The sequence below is a fragment of the Alosa pseudoharengus genome, unplaced genomic scaffold (genome assembly GCF_046254945.1).
Source record: "Alosa pseudoharengus isolate Yale_2024_CS ecotype anadromous, Long Island Sound unplaced genomic scaffold, YU_APseudo_1.1 YU_APseudo_1.1_scf_11, whole genome shotgun sequence".
Lineage (NCBI taxonomy): Eukaryota > Metazoa > Chordata > Actinopteri > Clupeiformes > Clupeidae > Alosa > Alosa pseudoharengus.
This window is the reverse complement of record NW_027468576.1, coordinates 25,316,907-25,328,285: the sequence shown is the minus strand read 5'-3', so window position 1 is coordinate 25,328,285 and position 11,379 is coordinate 25,316,907. Positions and strand designations below refer to the sequence as shown.

The 11,379-nt window shown below is 41.3% G+C and overlaps 1 protein-coding gene across 3 annotated transcripts in view; it reads right to left on the bottom strand.

Moving 5' to 3' along the window:
- Positions 1–11,379, bottom strand: part of gabrb3 (gamma-aminobutyric acid type A receptor subunit beta3) — a 44,543-nt gene extending 33,164 nt beyond the window's left edge. For all 3 annotated transcript variants that reach the window (XM_076277586.1, XM_076277585.1, XM_076277588.1), the window contains exons 1-3: positions 11,300–11,379; positions 11,122–11,213; positions 10,923–10,990 (exon numbers count right to left, since the gene is read on the bottom strand). In XM_076277586.1, the coding sequence (XP_076133701.1) occupies positions 10,923–10,990; positions 11,122–11,213; positions 11,300–11,379 (240 nt within the window). The remainder of the gene's footprint in view (positions 1–10,922; positions 10,991–11,121; positions 11,214–11,299) is intronic.

The following is an 11,379-nucleotide window of genomic DNA, read 5'->3' as shown; positions in this document are numbered from 1 at the left end:
CATATTTACCCTCCTGAGAGTCTTAATAAGCACTTATCAAACACCAGGTTACCGCGATGCTGTACACCGAAATATCCGCTGATTGAACAATTACAGGGAGCTTACCCCACTATCGAGCTAAAAATAAAGGGGCAAGCAAACAAAGCCATAAATATATTAATAAATCCCATCTCCTTGACAACGTGCTTTCGGCAGCACTACGCCCACACAGGCGGGCTGGGCTTGGGGCTGATGTCTTGTGTGTGTGTGTGTTTGTGTGTGTGTGTGTGCGTGTGTGTGTGTGTCTGTGTGTGTGTGTGATTGGCGATTTCAGGGTGCTGTGCCGACACCTCGATTTGTTTTTTTCTCCACTCTCTCTCTCTCTCTCACACACTCTCTTTCTCATTCTGCCTTTCTGTCTGTCAGGAGAGCTGTTAAACACCTACGTTTTCTTGTGAGTCCAACTGCAAATAAGGGGGTGGACAAATTCAACACAACACACTGACAAAACACCACAACAACAATACAAACCATTGACTGTGGACGCCCTGTGAAGGCTGCTTAAGCTTGTTTCTTTCCCATCTGAATTCTTAAATGAGTGAAACACTTGGAATACAAGCCTTTTGTGAAAATCTCTTTTGTTGCCTATCAGACCTTGCCTATTATACATTTTGGACACACACCTATTTGCCCAGAATCAGATCTCACCATGATCGCTTAGCAAGTGCCCCGTGCTGTGTGTTTTTCAGTCCACAAAGGGACTTGAGACCGTTGTGTCTGTGTGCTTTTCTTCATGTGATTATTGCCCAATCCACCCCCACACCCCCACCCCCCTTCCACACACACACACACACACACATGCACACACACTTTCCCAAACACCCTCATCACCTGGTTTAAGTGTTGCTACCGTCTTCAGATAGAAAGCAAATGATGGTTCCCAAGGCAACTGCTGCGATTTCACCACCCGGGTAACACAGTCGTTACGCAGCTTATCAGTGTGGCCAATCTCACACGGGCGGATGTTGCATTCTTGTGTGCAGGTTGTTGAGAGTGTTAGTCATTCATTTGGATGAAGGACTCTTGTGCCTGACATGTTTTGAAGCAAAACCACCAAAATGCTCAGGAATTATGTCAGTGCAAATTAAACATCATCTAAAACTAGCCAATCAGGGCATGCACATCTCTAGCAAGCTATATTTATCCTCTCTGTTAACTATCTTGTACATTAATGTGTAAAGCTAGATAAGAGTGCTTAAACTCTTATACCCATAATAATGTTACAGCATGTTTCATAAATGATGACACTCATTATGATGGATATTGTCTCCAGCACATATAATCTCATTGGCTTGTCTTTGACTTGATCTTGTGTTGGGCTCAAACAGAAACAGGAATTAAATCTCCAAGTGAAATCTCCAGTGCTTTGCTACTTGGAGGATACTTTCGATGGGAAAGCAAAAAAAGAAAAACAGCAATCAAGCAGAATCAATTTGTTTCAGCATGGTCCTCTGGTGACTCGCTGAGGGGAAATGGCTAGTCCAGAGCAGAGCAAGCGAATGAGAGAGGGAGAGAGAGAGAGAGGGAAGAAGAGATGGAAGGAGAGAGAGGGAGGGAGAGATGGTGCCATATCCGTCGGATTTATCAATGCCAGAGCATCTGTAGCTCCGTGTCGCCACATGTCTCTTACAAACAGCCTCTTCACTTTACAAGGGACAAATGCATCCTGTCTAGTCCTCGCTTAACAGCCCGAGACAGACAGAAGACCAAGAGACGAGGGAAATAAAATAATCATGAAAAAAAATTAAACGCTTAGAAATACATGACGCAATCTATCTGGAGATGAATGCATAAAAGTTTTGATAGAATTCTTCTGCCAGTTTTCAATTACTTTACGAAACCATAACGAGCCACCGATGCTCAGCCCACACGTGTCTCATCTGAGTAATGCCACACATAATGACCATGTACTTTCATTACCCGCTCAGCATGGGGCCTTAAAGTTGCACTTCAATTCCATGATATATTTACTTTACTGCAATATGGGCTCCTCAATTAGCTTTATGACAAGAGTGAATCAAATAAGCAACGATTCGGAGAAAGAGTGTAGATATTTATGCCCGGCGGAGTGATTGTGATGGTCCTTGACGGCATTACATGACTGATCCATTCTGCTGCTGTGAAATATGGGATTTACAGGCATCTGGTGTGTGTGTGTGTGTGCGTGTGTGTGTGTGTGTGTGTTTGTGTGTGTGCGCGCATGGGGGTTTGGTGGGGGTGGGGTAGCACATTAAGAGTTAGTGCCAGCAAGTGTCAATCCCATTTTAATATTTCATAAACACATTTTCCACTCCTCTAGCCCGTATTTATTATTGGGTTAAATGACACATGAAAATTGGCCTGTCAAAAGCATGCGCTAAAACATGCACTACATATCCCATATAAAAAGTTCATAGTCTCGACTTTTCTGCAAGCCCACAGACCAGTCAAATGGTGTCGATTGGGAGAGAACGCGGCAGATTTATGGAAAATAATTTACTTGCTAATGGCACTTTCTGACAGCATGATTTACAAAGGCTTTAGCAGGCAGTCTTGTATGGTCAGCGTCGGCCATCTGATATGGATTACAATTAATTCGTTTATCAAAACCACGCTCCATTCTTTTAAAAAACGCGGCTGCATTTCCCCTTCAAACTGTTTCTATGACAGGCTGCCTTCAGGCAACTCTGATTGGACTTGCAGCCACCGACCTGCCTCGAAACCTAGAAGCGTTTGTATCAATACCAGCCATTGATCTACACTCTTCCCTTTCCCATATTATTATCTTCCATGGGAGTGACATGAGAAGCAGTCATGCACTGACTCAGTGAAGGCCTGGAGCATGACCCTACTAAGTAACACTGGCAGCAGTAGTGTCCAAGTGTGTCGTCTCTCTCACTGTGAGTGTGTGTGTGTGTGTGTGTGTGTGTGTGTGTATTAGGGTGGTCCTTATTTTGATAGAAAAAATAATACCTGTTTTTTTATGCTCTGACCCCCCTGAATATGTTATATTTGTTGAAAAAACATTATTTGCAAAGTTCAATTAACTTAAAGTTAGTTAATGGGCAACATCTAAAATGTCATTATAGTCTGAGGTAAACATGTTTTCTTTCTTCTGCTGTGTTTCTGACCTTCTTTTGGCGTTCTTTTTCAAAGCCGTCCATTCTGTGAACAGTTTTTCAATCTTCTTTATTATATCTTGCTTGTGGCGCAGAGGAATTCTAGCCATATCCCAGAATTCCTCCACTTTCTCCACTGTTCTAGTAGCAGTTAACCTAACTGTCTCCTTCTGCTGCAAATGACAATGGAGGAAGTAGCTAAGGACCTGCTGTTTAGAAGGCAGCTTTGCTCCTGTAATCTTATCCTGAGTGGTTATCAAATACAACTTTCTTCTATATGATGCCATCTCCCACAGGAATGACCACTGAACACTTGGTGAACTGTTGTCCAAGTCAGTGTGCAATACTGTTCAATGTGATCAACTTCAGCAATATGCTTCTTCTTTCTTGAGAAAGCTTAACAGTTTTGCTGTATACTGTATGAGACAATGTTAATACATTTTCAGTGAAAGTTTAAACATAAGTACTATATAACCAGGCAACATTCAGAAATTACCTGGCTTCATTTTTAGTTTTTATTGATAGCTTTTATCAAGAATGAAACAAATCTAGTCATCAACAGCTAGCCATAATTTAATGGTAAAAATGTGACAATTTGGCCATTTATAAGAAATTTCAACCTCTGAGCTACCTCTACATTTTCATTTCTATGAAAAAGAAATAAACTTAGGGGGTCAGACTTCAGAAAGCACAACCTTTTAAAATAAGGACCACCCTAGTGTGTATGCATGTCTTTCAGTGTCGGCACGTTTGTCAGTTTGCGTGTGTCTGAATATGTGTTGACGTCTCTATGTCATAATTTCAGCGAGACAGCATTACAGCATTGCTTCTCTACAATCCAAATTATGGACCAGCATCTTTCAGTGCAGGTGCCTCCTATACACCGTTGAGATGATCTATGGCCTCCAAGCAGTCTTCCCTTGCACAGTCTAGAAGATAGTAGCCGAGTATTACAATAATTCTGAGTGGTATTTAAGTGAGATCAATGCTGTCTTTGGACGATTAGGAGTCCAAAAGCACTTCAGAGTCATTTCCCAATCCCTGGTGGAAGTCAAGAAAGCACTGCGAGAAGTATTCTGTCATCACTAGAGAAGAAATAAAAATGCTCTCCACATCATGTACAAATGCCATCAAACGACTGCAATGGCTAACGCTAAACGCTATTACCAAAAGCTGCTAATTACCACTCACTCCCCCCATAATTACTAATTAATAAGTGTGTAATCATTGTGTTAAACATCACTAGCATCCTGGCAAGCTGTTGCACTTAACGACCCAACACATATCATTCACAGGGCTTTTTAAGTGAATATTACTGCTGTACAACTGCAGGGATTGTATATTTCCTGAGTTAGTCCTCTCTTCCTCTATCTTGCTCACAATCTCTTTTATTTGAAACATCTATTTTATCAGGCTTTATGACTCCACCTTGTGTGAGTTCATAGCATGGGAAGCATTCATAGCATGGGAAGCATGAAGCATTTGCCACAGGAGAGTGTGTCCCCATTCACTTTTCCTGAGCTCCTGAGGTCTAAATATACAACAGGTTTCCACCGAGAAGTCAAAAGAAAAACATTATTTCCACACACACATACACACATTTGTCCACACAAACACACACACACAGATACACACATATAAACAGTGAGGTAAAAGGACTGCACATCCTGAAAGTACTGTATTTACTGTTTGTAAAACACAGTGCTGAGCCGCCGCTAAGGAGACTATAGTGTGCGGCGGGTCACTCTTTCCAGCACTCATTACGCTCCCATTCCCATCAGGATTCCCATCATGCATTTCAAATCCCTCTGAAAAGCCAGTGAGAGGGAAATGCATCTGGCTCTCTCAGCATACACCCAGCCCAGTCTGGATACAGTGGCTTCAACCAACTAGAGGATGCAGAGGCTCTAAAATAAGGGGATCACTGGGAAGAGTCCATGTTTACATGACTGCTGCTCTCAAGGACACAAAAATGAGTATGAGTACACCCTGTTTCCTTGCAGTGTGTTTCTTCCAACCTACGGGCCTACAGTTATAGGTTTCAAACAACCAGACTATAAATGGGTTAGCAGTATATGTATTTCTCTGCAGCCAATTGTTTCCAATAAGGTTTAGTTTTTAAAGCTTCAAAGACAAGTCTATGTGTAATGAGCGGTCCACACTAGACACAAACCTGTCCTCACTAAACAATCAAACTCGCATGGCACACAAGCGTTGTCTTCAACAACACATGCCATTCGCATGCCTCTATGTCCATCTCCATTTACACTTGGCTGCTGTTAAAATGCAAGCGTCTAAACCACAGGAGCATATGGATCCAGCACGTGCTTGGCATTCCGGAACAAATTTGGTTAACACTCGAATCGTTCAGCTGAAAGATCTCTAGGGGTTCATTCATTAATTAATTATTGTATTCCAAGCCCATTATTAAATTACTTTAGATTAAATGACTATGAGCAACACATATTTATGTTAATATAAACACACCTTTTGATATGACATTGTAAGAAATATATTATATTAATACAGCTACTAAGGATTCCTATTCAGTGACTCAATATCAAACATATTTTTTTCTATACTTGAAGTTGGTCCTTCAGTGGCATGTTTAATGTTAGTCTTTCCTCTTTACATTGAAAAAGGACTGGTTCTAAAATGACCACTTTCTCTACGAGCCAGAGACATCCACAGCTGGCGCACATCGCATGGTTGTCATTATCATGATTGCCTTGCACAATGCAGGGCGATGGCACGAGCACGGGAGCCTGCTGGCACTTGACAAAGTGCTCCTCCGTGCCAGCCAGACACTACTACCGCGCTGGGCTAATGAGACTCCACCACCACCACCACGCCACTCCTGGAGTCGACACACAGGCACATTCTCCACCTCGAGCTTTTCTGCGTCTTTCATCGCCATGACAGCAGGCTATTTATACACAAGGAAGTGGTTTGGATTGGCCGCCACCAGTCTAAGGTGGTATTAGCAAACTGCCATATTTGGAGCCACTTCTACAGCACAAATACATTTTGAAAAAAAATTGTGTAGAAATGACGTGGGCAGGGTTCCTCCATGTTCACCGCTTCCTGCTTTGCTAGGGTACCTCCACTGATGATTATTACTGAGGATAGATGTGCTCAGTGTTTTTTCCTCTGAATTTCACATTTATGAAATGACTGGAAGCCAAACTAACTGTAACACTGAGTCCTACATGGGTTCGTACCCTGCCTGTTACATGCTTAGTATGGAACAAACCCAGGCTGCGAGTCAGAATGCCACTTCTACCACTATTTAGTTCTATGTCCACACATCTCAGAGCGTTTCCCCTGAAAGTGCTGTTCATTCTTGTGTACAAATTTGGAAACTTTTAGTGGACCTGCCTGCATAGGTCCAGGAATGCTGAAACTACACTTTTTGTGCATCATTTCCACAGTGTTCTAGAGTGTGTTGCAGTTCTACAAGCCTGAGGTGTGCAAAAGAAATTCTGAGTTTGGACACATTAAAAGCTGCTTCTCTGGGTTCTAGCACCTCCTCGCCCCCTACCCCCTTCCTTTTAAAGCATAGTGAAAGCTCTGCAGAAAAAGTAAGAAGGACAATCAAGTGGAAAATGTTAAAGAACAAATTCCTTTTAAAACCAACCTGGGACCCAGCACCAGGCTAAATAATTGAAAATTTTAGAGCCTTTTGTGCTCCCAGGTTCAATTACGTGAACCTGTGCAGAGTGTTTGAGAAGCCTTTTATTCAAATGAACAAAACAGCTTTGCTTTATGTGTGCCGCACTAAAGGATTTTTTCGTGGGCAAGGTATCCATAAAAGTCCGACACAACAGACATTGTGGTTTAGTGCATAATAAAATCGTAACGTCAAATGTAAACGCTCATGAAAATTGCGTTCGCACACTCAGGAAAGCACACAGGAAACTGCAGTTTCATGACCAGGAAGTATCAAAGTGAAAGATTACTGACAAATGAACCATCATCAAAAGTCACAAGAGGTCTACAATTGGTGGAGTTGCATATTAAACTTCTCAAAGGAATGTTTGGGTACAAATAGAGTTTTCAATGAAGATCCATTAGGCCTGTTCCTTTAACATTTAAAAATATGGCACCAAAAAAAACTTCAGCATGATACTTCTAACAAGGAACTCAGGCCTGAGGCATTATAACAAAAGCCAGCCTATCAATTCACACTGTTGTGACATTAAAATGTGACAGCTTGAGTATAACTGAATATAAAACTAAACTTTACCTTTCAAATGAATTAAAAAATATATCACATGAGACTTTGTGCACAGGCTCAAACCTGCCATTCAGACATTTAAAGCAGAAGCGTACCCTGTAACTTACACTGTGGTTATGACATTTTAGTTTTTTGTCTAGACTTAATAGCCTGGATAGGACAGTAAAATGTGATCCAGTGATCAAATGATGAGCTCAACTTTATCAGTGCCCATGAGTGCTGTGTACAAAATACTTAAAGTGATAAGATCACTGTACTAGTACTATTAACATATTCATTTGGGGTATACCAAGGATTATGATTATTAACAGTAAATAGTGGTAACATTTGTTTATATTATACATGGCATTATTCTTTGCATGACTTACAAGCACTACAATAGAGAGACTTGAACTGACTCGACCCATTGTCTTGAAACCTCACAGCGGTTAAAGAGAACTAGCCAAGCTTGCCTGCAGCTCAGTATAGCTAGCATTGTACTGGAGGCCTGGCATTAGTGCTCTTATACACTCTCTCTCTCTCTCACACACACACACACACACACACACACACAGGCTAATCTGCCTCTCAGAATGGTAATCCCCATGTGAGGGGAGGTCTTTCTGACAGCGCCGCGCTCAACACTCCACAGAGATTCCTTCAAGGAACCTATCCACCACCCAGAGTGCCTGCTTCTTTCTCTCTCTCTCTCTCTCTCTCACACATACACACTCTATCACTCTCTCTCTCAGCATCCTCCTGCCACATCCCCTCGCAAGGATCACTGCAGCTAACAATACTAAGGGGAGCATACAATAATCCTAATTTGCGACTCCAAAGAGAGATAATCCACTGAGACACCTTTGGCAACGCACTGTGACCACCTCATCTAGTCGCCCCAAATCCTATCAAGCCTCCCATTTTTACCTGTCTGAGGCAGTGTAACAGGTTTAAGTGTGAGATTAACACACTTAAAAAAGTCTGTACAATCCTCCAGACCTAAAGGACATATAATAAATCTTTCATAACAGAGGGATTGTTTTGACTTTACACTCCAAATGACATTCACTGTGGTGACTATTAATTATTAATATGCCTAATAACATTCTTATGTGACTGCAGTTAAAAATTCATGCAGCTCATACAGCACAACAAATACATCAATCAACATATCAATTGTATGCCTCAAACATATCTGAGGCAAGGAGATGTTGAGCAGAGTATTAGAACCAACTGGAGGAGTGCCACTGATCTGTTTTCAGCACCATGGACAGTGTCATAGAAAAGGCCAAGTAGAGTGAAAACTTTTTTCAAACTGTTGTTCTCTTTTTGTGAATGGACCTGTGTAAACCAAAAGTCTGTCCCTTTCTAATATCTGTAAAACAATCTGATAGAACATAACATCAGTCAAATGGCAGTGAGACCTTAATCTGTCACCAACCTTTCCATCAGAAAAAACAAAGTCCTGTTTTAAATCCAAGATTACCCTTACTTAAACTTAGACATTACACTACCAATCTGATCTCATACTGACTCTCATCCACTTCTATGGACCACATCCAGAGACAAGTAGACAATTGCAGAAAAGAAGAGCAAAAATACCATTTGCTGCCATAAAATACATATTTCAGTAATTTCCATTAGATCAACTCATCAATTCAGTCAATTCGTCAAATTGATGCTTTATTTTAAAACTACACTTCTTAAAAAGGTCATATTAACAAACTTTTACTGTGGAACACAAATGTCCATCAAACATAAGTTCAGTAAAGCTGACCTGGTTGAACTTAGCAGAGGAAATACTTCAGATATGCATCACACTAAGTAACAGCCTATACCAACAAAAGTTTCAGATGCAATTTGAACATCACAATAACAGACATAGTTGTAGAACTTAACCACTAAAGTTTTCTGTCTAACAGTTTTTGTCCATTCCGCATTTTCTATAAATGTGCTACAAAAAAGTACAATATGATGATGCAACTTGTCTTACTTAAATTATGTTTAGTTAAGGAACAATAGAAAAACACTACAAACACAAATACTGCATGCAAATATTTAACCTTATACTGATGGCAATTTTTTTTCCCCAGATGTCCTCTCTAACACATTTATAACATTGGAAGTAGACATATCTAAGAATTGCCAATGACCAGTTGTCATGAAATTTGTTTTATCCTTCAACAGATGTAGATTAAACAAACAAACAAAAAAACAAGACTGAGCTCTAGTCCAGGTGTTCAGTCTTTGTATAATCAATCATGCTAAATGTCCTCAGCCCCAGGGCACATGTGCCCGCCCCACCACTGAACCACGGGGGGATAAGGGGTGGGCTGGGGCTGTCACTGTGAGATGATGCCCAGGTGAAAGGGGAGCCCTGTGCCCTGGGTCCCATCTGCTTGGTGCTGTGTCTGTTAGCCACAGTAATTCAAACCCAGCTAGTGGTCTCATATGTTTGTGACAGGGGACACTAGGCAGAGGTGATAATAATCCTGGGTTGCCAGGTGGGCTCTAACAAAGACACTAATGATAATGGAATGGACTTGGCTAGAAACGATAAAGCAATGCAACAGTACAACTCTGAGAACTCTGGGAATGTCTCTATTTACATGCACACCTGGAACATCTTTGTTTGCTGAGTGTGATAACAGACCAGTGTTACAAAAAAAAAGAAAGAAAGACAACATGGACAAATGCTCCTTTTTGTGACATGTATCTTGTTTACACCCAGCTCTGCTGCCCCTGTTTTTGTTTCATACTCCAGGGAAGCATCCACAATAAATCCTTGTCCTGATAACATGAATGGCTGTTTCTACCAGGGAACATGGCAGCCCTGCACCCTGCCCAGTCAGCAAGCGCCTCACATTTCAAAATGAAGATGGATGGTGGCACTTGAGTGTGTGTGTACGCATGCAAGTCCGTCCTGAGGTCATGCTAACTACTGTGCAAACCAGGACCCTGACCTTCAACCCATTAGGATGATTAGGATTCTGCTGAGAAACAGATTTGCCATCTACAAAACCCAACCAAGAAGAAATGTTGATAGAAATTGTGCTTGAGCTACATTTGAGGAAAATCACCATGAGGAAATTAAATCTACTTAAATACCATGCTTCTTCAGTATATAATCACTCTATGAAGTTGAATGACTGTTGAATGACTGTTGAATGACTATAATGACATTCAGTATTCCTTCATTCTCCAAATTAGAGAAACATAAAATAATCTATTTTCAGTCTTGTTGGTGCCAAATTAATCTATCAAAGACTAATATTTCACACCTCGATCATACTTTGTGGCAGGCCAACTGAACAAAAATCCGAGATAAGAAAAAGGTGACAAGTACACCGCAGGGCCACCAGCACCTGTCAATCATCTTGTTTTCCTGCCAGTGCGCCATCTGAGAAAAACGGTAAATGTTCCATGTAACAGTCCGTTATTCATGAGCGGACACCAACGCATCAGTTGGTACACAAACGGGTCTTTAACAATATCTACATCTAGCAAATATAACAGCAGATGGTTATGATAAATAATGAATGGCACTAAGGAGGTGGAGGTAGACTTACCATATTGACTTCAGACACCATGTCTATACTCGCCACGTCTATACTCATTCCAACTGCCACCGGCGCTCCTAAAATAAGCATGGCATGTATGTTTTGAATACGTTGACATGTCTTACAACGTAGGAAAAATAACGTTTTAAGTTTCATAAAGTGAAGACAGCATGAAAGGGCCCCCAAAATGTGACCACGGGCTACATACCTCCAAAGTCTGGGCGAAGGCGAATGTCATATCCTTTTAGGAGTTTGTCCACTGTTTCTTTGACAAAAGACATGTTACCGGGCTCGTTTGCGCTGAAAAGGAAGAAAAAAGAGGGTTACCCCAATTTCCTCACAACATCAATATCTTCCACGCACACCCGCTTATCATAAATACTCACCTCTGTGCACAACACATCACTGCCACAATGACCGGTACCGAGAGAACACCAAACAGCTTTCGTTTCTTTAATCCAAACAT